General features: G+C 48.0%; 1 protein-coding gene across 3 annotated transcripts in view; it reads left to right on the top strand.

The window, feature by feature from the left end:
- Positions 1-1,440: 1,440 nt before the first annotated feature.
- Positions 1,441-17,404, top strand: part of SLC9A6 (solute carrier family 9 member A6) — a 35,395-nt gene continuing 19,431 nt past the window's right edge. Inside the window, exons 1-5 of one of the 3 annotated variants that reach the window (XM_073358470.1) lie at positions 1,441-1,795; positions 12,597-12,796; positions 13,162-13,239; positions 14,315-14,391; positions 16,225-16,337. In XM_073358470.1, coding sequence (XP_073214571.1) covers positions 1,495-1,795; positions 12,597-12,796; positions 13,162-13,239; positions 14,315-14,391; positions 16,225-16,337 — 769 coding nt within the window. In that variant the 5' untranslated portion in view covers positions 1,441-1,494. Of the gene's footprint in view, positions 1,796-2,732; positions 2,768-4,632; positions 5,278-12,596; positions 12,797-13,161; positions 13,240-14,314; positions 14,392-16,224; positions 16,338-17,404 lie in introns of those variants that run through there. The other 2 variants (XM_073358471.1, XM_073358472.1) reach the window with 2 other exon arrangements.

Below are 17,404 nucleotides of genomic sequence, written 5' to 3'. Positions count from 1 at the left end.
ATCTCATTTACGTTGGGCCTCTGGGATGTCGTAATTTTTGGGAAATACACATTTGGGGAAGAAGGAGGAAACATTTATCTGGCAGATTAATTAAAAGAGAGCTGCTGAGGACAGAGTTTGCAATGATGGAATAAGGAAATAGTTTAGCAGTCAGAGAGCATGTAAGGCAGCCAGAAATGTAAGAAAATATATTAATCACCGTTATAATTTATTGTATTATAACTTCGTATGAGATGTATGTATGCATGGATGTGTCTGTGTATTGAGCAATTGAAAGGAGAAAGTTTTTTCACACCATTTGCAGTTTTTTTATTGGTTCATTTTTAGTTAATACCTGTTTAACTTCAGTTTCTAATGAATATTTCAGAAAAAGGATGGCTTTGTTAAGGATTCAGTACTCCAACCACTTCAGTTAAGATGCTAGAACATACCTTTCTGAAAAAACACCTGTCCCTCCCAAATAGGGAGAAATGGACAGCCTGCGTATTTGCCACCTTTGACTGTCCCTCCTATTCGGCTGTTGTGAGGGTTATATCAGCATATATCCTATTCTCCAGGTACACAGCTCACACAAAACTACGCTTGGGGGGGGAGGGGGAAATCACACTAACTGCACTGCATTAATGTCACTGTACACAGAAGTGTTTTAGATCCCACTGACTGACTGCCATTGTGTTGCTTGTGGAATCATCTAGAGTTTTGAAGCTGCAGAGCTTATGAAATATTGTGATGTTTTGGTGTACAGCAGAACCTCAGAGTTACGAACACCAGAGTTAGGAACTGACCGGTCAACCATGCACCTCATGTGGAACCGGAAACACACAATCAGGCAGCAGCAGAGACCCTATAGTATAGTAGTGTGTTAAACATAAACTACTAAAAACAAAAAAATAGGGAAAACGTCATTATTCTTCTGCACAGTAAAGTTTCAAAGTCGTATTAAGGAAATGTTCAATTGTAAACTTTTGAAAAGAGCCACGTTTTTCGTTCAGAGCTACAAACAGTTCAGAGTTAGGAACAACCTCCTTTCCGAAGGTGTTGGTAACTTACTGTCGTCCCCTCTTACCCCGTGGCAGGCTGATGTGGTGCCATCCGATGCGAGGCACGGGCCCAAACTCTTGGGCAAGTCTAGGAAAGTGGGCTTTCGAGGGCACGAGGTGGCTAGCTATGAAATGAGGGAGGGGGGGGTGCTTTCTTCCTGGCACTGACTCAGCTAGAGAAAGTCCCAGTCCCCAGGTGGCCTCCCGCGAGCCCTGGGCGGTGACCCCCGGGCCCCCTCACCCCCGTGCAGACGGCGGGGCGCCGGCATTTGCGCTGACCCCGGGCTCTGCGCGGCGGGCGGCGGGGGAGCGGCAGGCCCCGGAGCGGTCCCCGCTGCGCAGCCAGGCCCCGCGCCCAGCAGCCCCGCCCCGCGCTGGCCCCGCCCCGGCGCCTGCGCCGAGCTCCGCTCGCCAGCCGGGCCCTGCGGACGGAGCCGGAGCCGGAGCCGGAGCCATGGCGCTGCGCGGCGGGGCCGAACGCCGGCCCCTGCGGGGGCTGCCGCCGCCGCTGCTGCTGCTGGCGGCGGGGCTGGGCGCGCGGGCCGGGGCGGCGGCGCGGGGGGAGGCCGCGGCCCGGCCCGTGGCCCTGGAGGAGGAGATCGTGTCCGAGAAGGCGGCGGAGGAGAGTCACCGGCAGGACAGCGCCAACCTCCTCATCTTCATCCTGCTGCTCACCCTCACCATCCTCACCATCTGGCTCTTCAAGCACCGCCGGGCGCGCTTCCTGCACGAGACCGGCCTGGCCATGATCTACGGTGAGGGGCGCCGCGAGCTGCCGCCCGGCAACCGGCCCCCACGCCCCTGGCTGCAGCCTAGCAACCGACACGCGGCCCCGAGCTGCCGCCGGCCCCCCCCCCCGACTAGCACCCCCCCAGTAACTAGCCCCCACACCCTGAGCGGCCATCCAGCCCCCCACCCAGCCACCCCCCCAATAACCAGCCCCCACCCCCTGAGCGGCCATCCAGCCCCCCCCAGCCCCCCCCATAACCAGCCCCCACCCCCTGAGCGGCCATCCACCCCCCCCCCCCAGCACCCCCCCAGTAACCAGCCCCCACCCCCTGAGCGGCCATCCAGCCCCCCCACCCAGCACCCCCCCAATAACCAGCCCCCACCCCCTGAGCGGCCATCCAGCCCCCCCCAGCCCCCCCCCATAACCAGCCCCCAGCCCCCACCCCCTGAGCGGCCATCCAGCCCCCCCCCCAGCACCCCCCCAGTAACCAGCCCCCAGCCCCCACCCCCTGAGCGGCCATCCAGCCCCCCCCCCAGCACCCCCCCAGTAACCAGCCCCCAGCCCCCACCCCCTGAGCGGCCATCCAGCCCCCCCCCAGCACCCCCCCAGTAACCAGCCCCCACCCCCTGAGCGGCCATCCAGCACCCCCCCCAATAACCAGCCCCCACCCCCTGAGCGGCCATCCAGCCCCCAGCACCCCCCCCAATAACCAGCCCCCACCCCCTGAGCGGCCATCCAGCACCCCCCACCCCCAGCACCCCCCCAGTAACCAGCCCCCACTCCCGTAGCGGCCATCCAGCCCCCCACCCCCAGCACCCCCCCAGTAACCAGCCCCCAGCCCCCACTCCCTGAGCAGCCATCCAGCCCCCAGCACCCCCCCAATAACCAGCCCCCACCCCCTGAGCGGCCATCCAGCCCCCCCACCCCCCTCACCATCCTCACCATCTGGCTCTTCAAGCGCGCTTCCTGCACGAGACCGGCCTGGCCATGATCTACGGTGAGGGGCGCCGCGAGCTGCCGCCCGGCAACCGGCCCCCACGCCCCTGGCTGCAGCCTAGCAACCGACACGCGGCCCCGAGCTGCCGCCGGCCCCCCCCCCCGACTAGCACCCCCCCAGTAACCAGCCCCCACCCCCTGAGCGGCCATCCAGCACCCCCCCCAATAACCAGCCCCCACCCCCTGAGCGGCCATCCAGCCCCCAGCACCCCCCCAATAACCAGCCCCCACCCCCTGAGCGGCCATCCAGCACCCCCCACCCCCAGCACCCCCCCAGTAACCAGCCCCCACTCCCGTAGCGGCCATCCAGCCCCCCACCCCCAGCACCCCCCCAGTAACCAGCCCCCAGCCCCCACTCCCTGAGCGGCCATCCAGCCCCCAGCACCCCCCCAATAACCAGCCCCCACCCCCTGAGTGGCCATCCAGCCCCCCCACCCCCAGCACCCACCCAATAACCAACCCCCAGCCCCCACTCCCTGAGCGGCCATCCAGCCCCCCCCACCCCCAGCACCCACCCAATAACCAACCCCCAGCCCCCACCCCCTGAGCAGCCATCCAGCCCCCCCCCAGCACCCACCCAATAACCAATCCCCATCCCCCACACCCTGAGCGGCCATCCAGCCCCCCTCATCTAGCACCCACCCAATAACCAGCCCCCACCCCCTGAGCGGCCATCCAGCCCCCCACCCCCAGCACCCCCCCAGTAACCAGCCCCCACTCCCTGAGCGGCCATCCAGCCCCCAGCACCCCCCCAATAACCAGCCCCCACCCCCTGAGCGGCCATCCAGCCCCCCCCCCCCAGCACCCACCCAATAACCAACCCCCAGCCCCCACCCCCTGAGCGGCCATCCAGCCCCCCCCCCCAGCACCCACCCAATAACCAACCCCCAGCCCCCACCCCCTGAGCGGCCATCCAGCCCCCCCCCCCCCAGCACCCACCCAATAACCAACCCCCAGCCCCCACCCCCTGAGCAGCCATCCAGCCCCCCCCCAGCACCCACCCAATAACCAACCCCCAGCCCCCACTCCCTGAGCGGCCATCCAGCCCCCCCCACCCCCAGCACCCACCCAATAACCAACCCCCAGCCCCCACCCCCTGAGCGGCCATCCAGCCCCCAGTACCCCCCCAATAACCAGCCCCCACTCCCTGAGCGGCCATCCAGCCCCCCCCACCTCCAGCACCCACCCAATAACCGACCCCCAGCCCCCACCCCCTGAGCGGCCATCCAGCCCCCACCCCCCAGCACCTACCCAATAACCAACCCGCAGCCCCCACCCCCTGAGCGGCCATCCAGCCCGCCACCCCCAGCACCCCCCCAGTAACCAGCCCGTAGCCCCCACCCCCTGAGCGGCCATCCAGCCCCCCCCCCCACAGCACCCACCCAATAACCAATCCCCATCCCCCACCCCCTGAGCGGCCATCCAGCCCCCCTCATCTAGCACCCACCCAATAACCAGCCCTCACCCCCTGAGCGGCCATCCAGCCCCCCTCATCTAGCACCCACCCAATAACCAGCCCCCACCCCCTGAGCGGCCATCCAGGCCCCAGCACCCCCCCAATAACCAGCCCCCATTCCCTGAGCGGCCATCCAGCCCCCCCCCACCTCCAGCACCCACCCAATAACCAACCCGCAGCCCCCACCCCCTGAGCGGCCATCCAGCCCCCCCCAGCACCCACCCAATAACCAATCCCCATCCCCCACACCCTGAGCGGCCATCCAGCCCCCCTCATCTAGCACCCACCCAATAACCAGTCCCCACCCCCTTAGCGGCCATCCAGCCCCCCTCATCTAGCACCCACCCAATAACCAGCCCCCACCCCCTGAGTGGCCATCCAGCCCCCCTCATCTAGCACCCAGCAGCCAAACCCCCAGCCCCCACCCCCTGGCTGCTGCCTAGCAACCAGCCCCCACCCCCTCAGCTGCCATCTAGCACCTAGCAAGCAGCCCTCAGCACCCTCATCTAGCACCAACCCCCAGCACCCCTCACCCAGCACCCACCCAGCAACCAACCCCCAGCACCCATCCCCGAGCTGTCACACGACTCTCAGCTGCCACCCAGCAACCAGTTGATAGCAGCCACCCTCCAGTCACACTTCCTGCATGAGGCCAGCCTGGCCATGTCTACGGTGAGGCGCCCCTCCTCCCTCCCCCAGCCATCCAGACCCACCCACTGAACTGCCACACAACACCCCACATTTAGCCACCCATCTGGCACCCGCTGCTGGCACATGTTGACTGCACAAGATCTGCCTGGCAACAATCTATAGCGAGACACCCTCCCAGGACCCAACCGTCGTCTGAGCCACCCAGCAAACAACCCCATCTCCCACCCACTGAGTCGGACCCATCCCTGTGCACACTGCCTGCATGAGACTAGCCAGGACATGAACCTCTCTATGCACTCTGCACCCAGCACCCCCCATCTAGTGCTCACCCTGCAACCCCATCATAGCGCTTGCCGTTATCTACAGTGATATACTTTCTGTGTGAGACGGGACCATGATCTATGGTGAGACTGACCAGGAAAATGCCCATCTGGGGTCTCCCTCTCTGAGCCACCATCTTAGCACCCACTGGTGCTGAGCCTCAGCACTCACTGCTGGGCACAATTCCTGCATAAGAAAGGTCTGGGCATGAGGGGTTGAACTAACTAACCCAGGGCTTCTTGAAAGGCCTATATAGTAGCCGAGGTGTGTCTTTAAAATTTGCAAGAAAATGTATTTTAGCTAAGAGGTCTTGGGAATATTGAAAGTGGTCTTTTCAGATGGGGGCAGCCTATTAAAAATGTTCCTGAGTGCAGGTGTCACTCTGTGACAACTGATTTCACATGGATCTGACAACTGAGTAAGGAAGGTGCAGTAGGCTAAGAGGATGACAGAGACTTGCTCAGATCCTAGGCCGTGTTCTTTGCCTGGGAGGTATAGCATGTCACTTACTGGGTGGTAAGCTTTTTAAAAAATAAATAAATTATATATTGCATCATATCAAGAATGGAGATCTTACATCTAATGTCCAAAAGGGATCATGCTGAGGTGTTTATATAATTCCTGACCAACTGACACTTGTGGCAAAGAGGTTGCATGTAGAGGCCCTGTAGAGGCACTAATCCTGCAGCTTGTCTTGTGGAGGTGGACATCAGTGTGGCCCTGTGAAGAGCTATGCCTATATGAATCTCAGAGGTCATAGAGCTTGTCATCAATGAAAGTGTGAGTCTGTGGAGCCAAGATTTTACAAAATGATTAGTGTTTCTGGGTGCCCAGCTTGGGGCACCAGAGTGGGTCCTGACTGTCAGAAAGTGCTGAGCACCCTCCCGCTGAAAATCAGCTTCCTTTAAGGTGTCTTAAGTTGGGCACTCAGAATAACTAGTCACATTTTAAAATCTTGGCCTGGAGAATTAGTGCTATTTCTAACACAGAACTAAACTGTATAAAGGGCAGGAGGACCGGAGTTCTTTACCATTGCCTTTGCTACATTCTGTGATGCAGCTTATTGAGACTAGGGAAGTCCTAGGTGGCAGTGGATTTGTTACAACATAAGAATGTCTCATCAGGCAATGAAATTCCAGGGTTCCAATCCTGGGTTCTGTGGCTGGTTTATACTCAGACTGTAGTCCAATCACAACCTCTGTCAGTTTCCCCATTTGTACTATGGAGATAATACTTACCATGGTAGGGGGAGTGTTTGCACTGCACCCAGAAGACGTAAAGTACTCCGTTTGTTCAGTAGTGTTGTTAAACCATTATCGTCCTCATCTTTCTTCCCACACTATCAGGTGCATGAGGCAGAAGCCACACAGCACCAGTCATTCCTATCCTAGGCTCATTTTTACATGTCTTTTATATTCCAGTGTAATAATGCTGTTTCCACTGTTGTCAGATATGGAGTGTGCCTCTAGGTTGGCCACTCCATCTCTTGCCCTGGGGTTGCCAAAGAAATGCTTGTTTAGGTAGGCTGTTACCGGGCCTTCTTAAAATATGTCCCAAATATGACTCTCTTCTTTTGTCCTGCTTGTATTGTTGTAGGTAGTTTTGCCATGCTAGGACCTCTTCATTACTTATTTTTTAAATCCATTTTACTTTCAATACTCTATGCAAACACCTACATTGAAAACTGTTCAATTTGTTGTAATAAATGCCATTGAAAGGAAACCAGTTAACGAGGAGCATTGCAGAATAATTACCCCATAACAAACGGACTGTCAAGAAGATACAGTTGATCCCTTGTAAGTACCTGGAACGTAAATAAGAGAAAGGAGGCCCTGTTCCGTGTGTGAGGTGATGTAGGAATTGACCTTAGGGCTTGTGTATTAGGGATTTTTGCACCAGTGCATCTGTGCTGCAGTTCTGTAAAGTGGGGCTTGCACCAGTACAGTGTACCTACACTGGGGATTCAGAAATCCCAAATGTGGACAAACACTTGAAGTGGTGCTTTCAAAAGCACCTGAGGAATTCAGGAGCACAAATCTCATTGATTTAAGGATGGGTGCTTGGCAGTTTGAGGGACATGCTCCTAAATCTCTTGGGTCATTTTGTAAATCTGCTGCATAGTGTTTGTCTTTGAGCAGATGGGACTGTTCCAGTTCACTTGTTAAGAGCACTCACCGTCCAGGTTGTAGTTCCACCTCTGAATACTTCTCTACAACGAAGCGATCAAGTGGGAAAAAGGCATAATTATTTGAGGTGTGAAGTGGCCTGTATAGAAGCAGCTCTGTGGAGGAAAATATCCTTTGCAGCCCTTTATAATATAGTGGGATGGGTACCAAAAAGGGTAATTTTTGCAAGGATGTATAACATGCTCTCTCGAATCATGTTGTTGTTTTTTTAACGGAGTGTGAGTCAAAATTGAACATTTCTAATCAATAACCGATTAGACTGTGTCTGTGATCTCTGCGAAGTATTAACTGAATTTTGGGGTTGTAATGGATAGGTAGGGTAAGGCCAATGGGCTATAGGACTTAGCTGAGTGATTTAAACTGTGCCATTCCAAGCCTTGTCTAGATTAGAGTTAACTCATTTGTTCTTAACTCGAGTTCTATATTTCCATTAAAACTAATCTGATGGATTGCATCCATGCTCTGTTGATATGCATGTATCTAGGATTTGTTCAGCCTCCTTGTGTCTACATTGTCACAGCATTCAACCATGTTAGTCGCAGTGATTTGTGACAAGCCTCCCTGAATTCCTGGATCAGCTGATTTTGCAGGGCTTTGTGATAGAGCTTGTCTGTTTATCTGGGGGTTATGCAGGGGAAAGTCACTTGAATGAAAATTCCCACAGTCCATCCGTTCACCATTTCCAGAAATCCATGGGGCCAGAATGCAGCACTCCATCTCTCTGTTGTCTGCTTGTTAGTTTCCTTCCCTGTGTGTTGCTTAGCTGTTTGTGAGCCTAGATTCCTGGCGTAAGCTGCAATGAAAGGTGATATACTGAGAATTCTCATTAGCAGTAGGAGGTGAGTTATCTGAGGAAGATGCACTGTGTAGTTGCAGGTATTTCAGGACCTAGGACTGACTGATGCAGTGGAGAGAGGGGAGATGGGCAGATAGGTGACTTTGTCATACATTGTGTAGTAGCACTGAGGACTGATTTGGATCAGCATTGGAATCTTGCCTTACCAGTGAAGCTTCATGGGCATTAACATGATTGAGATGACATGACTGAAACCAACACATTGAGGGGCTTAGGCGTATGGGCAGAGAGAGAGTTAGAGTTGAGCTAGAAGGAACAGTCAGGTTGTAACTTGACGACAAATCCTACTCTAAACAAGCCCTTACTAAGTATATGTTTAGGATTGAAAAGTAGCCTTCAGTATTTGGTATTGTAGCTAGTATTAAATGGCTCTTATTTCAGTTTTCCTGTCAGTTGTTAGTTCTAATTGGCGTTGCAGTATTAGGTGCTTGTGATTGAGCTCATCAAGCTGGTAGCTATCGTATGGCAAATGTCCTCAACAAAACAAGTGGAAAACACTATCCAAAAGTTGTGATTTTTATGCATTCAGCTTCTTGAGTGTTGTGCCCTATTTTCTCATTAATTTTAAAACAAAGGGAAGAAGGTTGTTTCCATTGATGTGCAAAAAACGGTGTAACCCACTGATGAGTATGTTACAAGACCCCCGATTCACAGAGGATATGAGTTGATACAGCCCCAGCTAGAGAAACTTAGTTCTTTAGCTCAAGTGGTAGTAGCTCATGCTTTTATTTCTGGAAATCCCTGGTCCATCAGCCAAGATGGCAATTGCACCGTTTTTGCAGACTTCATTTTGACTCCACTTGTGTCTTGAGGTTGTCATCTTTGTTCTGCCATTACCCCTTATCCCATCCCAGGGTTGCTCTCCCTTCATTTCTAGAGGATGAGTCATGTAATTTGGATTCTAAACTAATCTGTAATGTGCTTTTTTTTCCCATCTGCACTTTCCTAAACTGAATTTAGAGAATCAATAGCAGAACGAATAACACCAAATACATACTATTTCAGTGGTTGCGTAGGAAAACCTGGACCATTCTCTGTCTCTATGGCTTTGGGGGAAATATTGGAGATTTGCCTCCTTTGAAGACTGATCACAAGTGTGGAATTAGGAAAAATGAAGGCTAATCTCTTCAAGTGCTGTAGAGGCTGTTCGGACCCTAGTTGCTCAAAAGCAGCGAGCTAAAAACTGCACGAAGTAAACTACTTAAGCTTCATCTTTGCCTGTAAGTCCTCAGACTCTCAAGTAAATTGGGCTCAGTATTTCTGACCCATCAGAATTTGAGTTTTGGTACTGTGAAGCTGCTAACTAAGCATGGAGGATGCCAGCACAGGTGTAGCATATGTTGGGGCTGAAAACCTATCTGCTAATTCCATTAGAAAGCACTGATGTTTGATATCTTTTGGCTGCATCTCTTGCCAGTAAAACACAATGTTAGGGTTCAGCTTGTTCATATTTTCACTGTAAATTATAATCTCTCTCTCTCTCTCTCGATGAGTTTGTATCTCTCTCCTAAATTGTGCTGTAGGCTAAAGTCTGCCTGCAATAAAAGACGTAGGCACAGCAGTGAATTATTTCAGCACATTGGAAAACAGCATTTTGATGGTCTTTGTGCTTCACACAGATGCTTAAAACGACGCTCTCACAACCCAGGCATCAAAAATCTAAGATCATTACAGCTGTGTTCATAGACAGCACATGATCTTAATTTTAAACCCTAGCTCAGAAATATTCAGAAACACCTAAAAAGCCTATGGGCTTCCACTGTTTGTTGAAAGGTAAATGTGATGAAAACACTTAGCTTTAGCATCTTGTTTCAAAATGATCCACTTAGTCTACCATCCTCGCCGTTAAACTTTCCATGTCCTTTCTTCTGTGTCAGCAGGCTCCCCACCATCAATCTCCAGGCCAGATTTAGGGAGAGGTTTTTATAAGTGTTGCCAAACTAAAACATTAAACCCTCTCTGATTGTGGCGTCACCAGAGTGGAGCTCCAAGCCAGCAATCTTTGCCTGAGATTTTATACTGTTCCCAGCAATGGTAAGCAGTAGTAACGCATATACATGGTACAGAGAGTGAGAGCTGACTGTGTGGCTCGAAAGCTTGTCTCTTTCACCAGCAGAAGTTGGTCCAGTAAAAGATATTCCTTCACCCACTTCGTATCTCTGAAATTTATTGCCATCTAGGGATTTATGCCTGGCACTTCAAACTAATGCTGTCTTGTAGCCACAAGATTTCTATTGAGAGGGTCAGTTACACCTAAAACCAATGCAAGGCAAACGGAAAGGTGTGTCCCATGTTTCAGTATTCATCTTCAGTGCAACACTGGACCATTGTCAAAACAGATCTATTTTGGGCATAGCCACATTGTCCCTCCCTAATAGGTAAATCTGAATGACAAATCTGCATTTAGAAGTGAGGCTGTGTCACCCAGTGGTTCAGACCCAGGGTCCTTGAGCTCTCATTCTGGTGTTGATTTGTGTATGTGTATATTTTTTTACATACTATTTAGTGATTCCGTTTATAGTAAGGGGACTTATTTTTGCTCTTTAACATGCTGTCTTTCAGACTCTTCGCTCTGTTAACACACACAATATACAGTATCTTTAGGGTTCAGATGGTCGTCTTAGCAAACATTATAGGTTTATCCAGCGCTTTCTGTCTCCTGCTTTCCATGGAACCAGAAATTTATTTGGCAGGAAAATGCAAGGAGCAACAGGTGTTGAGGAATTTTAACTTAGAAGCCAGTCTTGTTAAGGTGCCCCTAAATTGTTCATATGTGCACAGCGTCATGTACAGATCTGTTCGAGTTGGACTGAAAGCTGGACTGCAAAGTGCAGAAAGGCACCTGCTAGGAAACCAGCTTGATCAAATGAAGCACTGCTTTGCAAAGATTAAAAGACGTGGAGAAGCAGATGAAGAAAGACAAGATCCCTTAGAAATTCACAAAGCAAGGTGTCCTGTGGAGGGTATTATTAAGTCCTACCAGCTTTGAAATGTTAAAAATAATCCCTGAATGAACCTCCCGGGTTGTAAGGAGACTGAAACAAGGTTGACGGTTATTCTTACAGTTTCAAATATTCATGACAGTCCTAAAATCATCTCTTTCCAAGAAAATACATCCATTGTGCATACCAAGAAGAGCTTAACATCCCATACATCAGTCCAGTCAGATTTCTCTTTGGGTACTAGCTGTCGTGTACACAGGTCTGTATACAGAAAAATCTGGAGCAGGGCAAAAACCTAACAAGAACTTCTTTATTCTGGGAGCCCCTCTTATTAATTCTCAGTCACTTTGCTTTTGTGGGTTAAGCTAGGCCTTTCAGTATAACTTTAATACTGGTGAGTTTGTGCAATAAGTAGCTCTTTAAGATCGTCTTTATGCCAATGAAAAACTTGAAGATTCTTGTGTTCTTTGAGTGTTACGTAAACAATGAGTGTTTTCTCTATGAAAGGAATGCAGGGCCCTGTTCTTACTCTATGGCAAATATACCCCTCCCATCCCCTATGAACCAGCTGAGTCAATAACAACTCCTGAACTGGCAGCAGCAGAATGCTAGGTGCTTTCTGATCAGCTGGTTTGCAGTATTGTGGTTTTAGTGCACTGGCCTGCGATTTGTATAGTGCCCTTTCTTTGCAATACAGTTGACTGGCCAGGCGAAGGGAGTCTTAAACTCAACTCCACAGCATTCCTCTTCCTCATTTCCAGGTGCTACACTGCACTAAACACCTTCCTAATATGTTGGCAGGACTGAGTTCCACCTAGAATTCTAGTAGTGATACTGCCCTTTATTTTTATCAACCTAGAAGAGACCTTTTATCCTGGATAGATATCTTTCAATCCTCTAAAGCTTTTATGGTGCCCTAACATTGTAATACATATGTGTTCCTCACATTCTAAAAAGAATGCACAACAATCTCTGTGTATTTCCCCTCAGCAGTATAAGTATTTTATTCTTTTCTTTTATATAAGTCTTTATAGTTTGGGAAGGCGTCATGGGAAATGGGGCAGTTTCTGTGAATGAACTGTTTATACATGGGAGTTTCCAGTCAGTGGGATGTATATGATTTGTCTGCCCACATCTGAGGTGTGTTTCCTGGATGTAGTAGTTGCATCCTAAGAAATGCTAATTCTGTCCACCCTCGAGAGGCAGTGTGCTACCAATATGTGCATTCTGCAGGTCAGTATGCTAGGAAGAAGTTCTGATGAATTTTCTTTTTTAAAAGAGATTTGTGGTTTTACAGCTCTGAGAAGCTGGCAAGGAGCTAGCACAAATACAGAGTTTATCTTCCACATCTCCTGGTGGAATTTAGTTGGTTAATATTTACAGATGTTGCATGGCTAATGTTGTGTCTTTATTTCCAGGCGTGCTGATGGGCGTCATCCTTCGATATGGAATTCACGTTCCCAGCGACGTTAATAATGTGACCTTAAATTGCCAAGTGCAAACCAGTCCAGCTACTTTGTTAGTAAATGTTAGTGGGAAATATTATGAGTATACCCTGAAGGGGGAAATCAGCCCTCATGAACTTAATAACGTTCAAGATAATGAAATGCTGAGAAAGGTGAGCTGCTTAGCGTTTGGAAACTTTGCATGGCATAGCTCTTGGCAAATGTCCAAGACAGGATTGTTAAATGGGCCCAATCCTGTCCCCTTCGCAGTTGATAGGAGTTTTGTTCTCAGCTGCAGCAGGGGCAGGATTTGGCGCAAACTGTAAACCAGAACGTTTAATCTTACTACAGTAGCTAATTATATTGTAAAAGCTACAAATTAAAGGATTGCACTTCATATTACTCTTGTTAGTCTTGTAGCTTTCATGCCAAACTGTCTTGTCTGATTATATATAAAATATGCAACATATTCTGATTACTGTGATTTCTTTTGTCTCTTGAAATCTTAATTTCAACAGATTTTATTCTTTTTAAACAGGTGACTTTTGATCCTGAAGTGTTTTTCAATATCTTACTCCCTCCAATTATATTTTATGCAGGATACAGCTTAAAAAGGGTATGTGTCATTGCATTTCATTTTATTTGAAGGTCGTAGGTATTTAAAATTCTTGTAGCTCTGGAAGTACGGTAATACTGAACAATCGTCAGCACGCCTCATTTGCAGTGCACAGTCCTACGTTCTGTCTTAGTTATTTCTAGAGCGGTCATTGCCAGAGTGACTAAGCAAAGGTTCTCATGCTGTCCTATATTGTGATGTGTATATATATATATACAGAAAAAGGAGAAAAGTTTAAAAAATATAATTGTTGCTTGTATATTCTTTATCTGAAATCTCCAGTTTTTGTTCAAATTTGCACTCAGATGTGAGGGTGCCTGTTTGCTTGATCCCTTGTAAAATTTCTGTCTATTTCCCTCCCCAAAATACACAAGTATAAAGGATCAGGTATGGGAGTTCTCGTAAAAAAGCAACAAAGACTGGGGAAATGGAAACTATAGCCATGTTAGAATATTGTGTATGGGTCAGAGCTTTCTCATGGGATCCAGAAGTTATTGAGGCAATTGTTACCAAGGCTTACAAAAAGCAGAGGTAGGGGAATTCAGCATTTTGGCCTGGGTCACTGAGGAGAACATAAGCTTCCTCAGGAGTTCCCCAGGAGGGAGCAGTTACAAACCATTTACAAGCACTTAAATCAAATTAGGTCACGGTGAAGCTTTTTTTGCAGGTTTGAAATAAGCGACAGGTTCCTTGTCCTAGCCAAATCTCTGAAGTGCTAATATGTAAGGAAGGAAACATGAGTCTGTTTGGCTCATGTAAAAGGAAATAATCCTTCCAGGCTTGGAAATCCCCCAGTCCTCAGCATCAGCAATCTGCTAAACAAGCTGCTAAAAGCAAACAATTAGATCATTTTGATTTATTTATTAGTAGTAGTATTGTGGTAGCACCTAGGGGCCAGATCATGGATCAAGGTGCTGTACAAACACACTTTGATTGCCCCAAAGAATTTACAATCAAAGTATAAGATGAGATATTGACAACCCTTCCTTAATGTGTATGGTCTGAGGAACATACAAACCGTTTGAATGCAAAGCATCAGTACAGCTGTAATGCAGTGTGTTTTTTTCTCTTCTAGAGGCATTTCTTCAGAAACTTGGGGTCAATCCTAGCGTATGCTTTTCTTGGAACGGCTATCTCCTGTTTTGTGATAGGGTGAGTATTTGAAGTCCATCCACAGGTTTTGGCAATATAGAGGGCTTGTGCTCTGGTTGCTAGCTTGTGCCAACACTTCTATGGTGCTGTTACCTATGCTGGGTAGATTAAAGGTAGTATGGAGATGCCTACCCATTCTATAATCACATCTTCGCTTGCAGGGTAGACCTATCCTTGATGTGGAGTAAGATAGAGTGATATGATTTGAGCACAGGACTTAGAGCTAGAACTCCCGTGTTCTAATCCCAGCTCTGACCAGATACTCAACCTCCCTGTCTCAGTTTCTTTAAAGGAGGAATTAATACTATTTGCCTACCTTTCAGAGCTGTTGAAGATCAATTAGGGTCTGACAAATATTATACTGTAGTTCTTGGTTTCTAGTTACTACTGTAATAAATAGAATATTGATATAAAAATATTAAATTGGGTTTAAAAGGTTTCCAGAGATTTTCACAGGTCTTTAAATACCAGATATTACTTATGAGACTGGATCAGTGAAAGACTTGGTAGATATAAGCATCAAGTGAGGCACTGGTATGAAATATAGAGGGCCACACAAACTGCATAGCGGTATTTAAAAAAACAACACCACCCCAAACACCTGAACTGTAACAGTGTCTAAACTGAAAACTTGGCCTAAGAGTAAGAGGTTTCTACAAGTGTTGTTTTAGTGTTAGCGGTAAAAAAACCTCCCCGAGGGATTAAAGGCTTCAGGAGTTGCTTCAGGAGCAGTACGGAATGCTGCTGTGCTGTGATTCATTCTTCTGGTCCGTGGTAGGGCACAATGCTACTAGACTGGAGAAATGTAGCAGAAACCTACAAGATAATATCAACTTTTAAAAAATGAAATTACATATTTTAATTTTCTTTGCCTGAAAGATAGGGAAGTACCTCTGGGGTAGAAGGAGTTACTCTAAGTAACACAGGATTAGGCTATTGAAGTAATCAGTAGATTTTTTTTCTTCTTTCCAGGAATACCTTCCCTTTTCCCCACACATGCTGTGTTTGATCTAACCTGTGATTAGTGATGTGATGCCCTTTAGCTAGTAGGATACAATATGTGCATGTGTAGCAAGAGCTGAAACAAATTTGTGTTTGAAAATGTCCCTTAGAATATTGCAAGAGAGCAGGAGAATTACTGTGATGTGTTAAATTGGCAAGTTAATGGGGCTTGGGTTTGCTCCCGGATACTGTTGGTTATGCCATGCTATGATTCTATTTAGTATTATTCATTTATATAGACAGAGGGAACTAATTCTTATTCTAAGTAGTAAAAAGGTGAGAATTACATAGGATGCTTTCAAGAGGAGATTGTGGAAGATCAAAGCAACCTCAGCCTCCATCTAGACTTGTCTTAAAAAAAGAGAGAGAGAAAAAGAAAGAGGCTTGATACAAAGTCAGTGAAAGGTCATTACATTGACCAGTCATATAAAACATTGTAGAAATTAAACCACTTGTGAGATGGAGCAGGTGCGATGGTCTGTTTTACACATTCCACAAGCTGCTGACATACTTATCCTGTCAAATTGTTCCGTATTAAGTAGCTTTATGCACGGAGTAGTTCAGATGTTAAATCCATGTGCTGCTAACCACATACACAGCACTGGGTATGGATTAAATGGGAGTTGAGGGCCCTTAGCGCTTTGCCGACTTGCCCCCGTCAATGAACACAGCCCAGCCGGTCAAACTCTGCCGTTCTTGTTTAATATAAATAAAATATTGTGTATTGAGGTAACTTTACGGGTTAAACCTGCAAATTCAAGCGAATTGCATTGTTAAAACAATATTCACAAGCTTTCCAAATATCCAGCTATGTCTCTGCTTATTCAACAGGTCGCTCATGTATGGATGTGTAGCATTGATGAAAGTAACCGGGCAACTTGGAGGAGATTTTTACTTTACGGACTGTCTGTTGTTTGGTGCCATAGTATCTGCTACTGACCCAGGTATATTGTGATCATTGTTTCTCCTCTCATGTTACCAAAGTATTGTTCTGTTTTGGGTTGGGGGAAGAGAGATGTGTGGCTTATGGCATCTTTCCCTGAGTTTCGGAGTTTAAGCAAATTATGACTCATTTTTAGCGGTAAAATTGATCTCCATCAAGAAAAATAATATTTTATATATATAAATATATTATATATTTTATATATAAAAGCTGCCCCCCTCCAAAGCCTTGTCCTCACATTGACATCATTGGGAGGCTTTCTGTCGATTTTACTGGGGTTTTTGTTCAGGCCCACAGTGAGTGTGGCAGATGTAAGCCCCTAGCACCCTATGCAAGCAATCAGTGCTGCCCAAAGTGTGTGAATTCAGAGTGTTTTCTTGGTATGTGCTAGACAATCTCTATCCTCAAAGTTTTGCATGGACAGATTTTTTGGTCTTAATCTAAAATATGAACTGACTCTATCTAACCATAACAAGAACAATGGCGATTATTTAAAAACAAAAACGTATTCCAGCCTGCTGAGCTCTTTAGATGTACAAAGTGCTATACAAATGCTAAAGGTTGTTATATTTGAATGCAACAAGGTTTTTTTTGCTTGTTAACTGTCTTCATCACATTTGTACTCATCAGTATAATCTAACCTAAGAACAAAGAGCAAAAATGTGCCTTTTTTTTTTTTTTTTTAAAGTAGTAGAACTTGAATTTCTTCCATTGGTGCCTTACATCTCTGCAAATTTGAGTAAATCCTTCAGGGGTCTGAGACGCTGCAGCCTAGCTCTGCCTCCTGAGTTATAGCCGTTCTTATGTGTCTACATGGCATCTGGGAGGGCGCCTCTCAGGGTATGTCTACGCTGCAAAGTTGTTGACAAAGCTTTTGTCTTTCACGGATACTTAATAAAGCCCCCCCACGAAAGACAAAAGTTTTGCAAAAGACACAAGTGGCAGTGTGAACTCAGCTTTGTCGGCAGGAAAGCGCTAACACCGCTCACAGGGCTGGCAGTATTTTGTCGGCAAAAGTGCTGACAAAGTACCGACAGTGTTTACACACGCTGACTTTTAGCGACAAAG

This window comes from Lepidochelys kempii, chromosome 9, assembly GCF_965140265.1.
Source record: "Lepidochelys kempii isolate rLepKem1 chromosome 9, rLepKem1.hap2, whole genome shotgun sequence".
In the NCBI taxonomy this organism is placed as follows: Eukaryota; Metazoa; Chordata; order Testudines; family Cheloniidae; genus Lepidochelys; species Lepidochelys kempii.
This window is presented reverse-complemented; position numbering and strand designations above follow the sequence as displayed.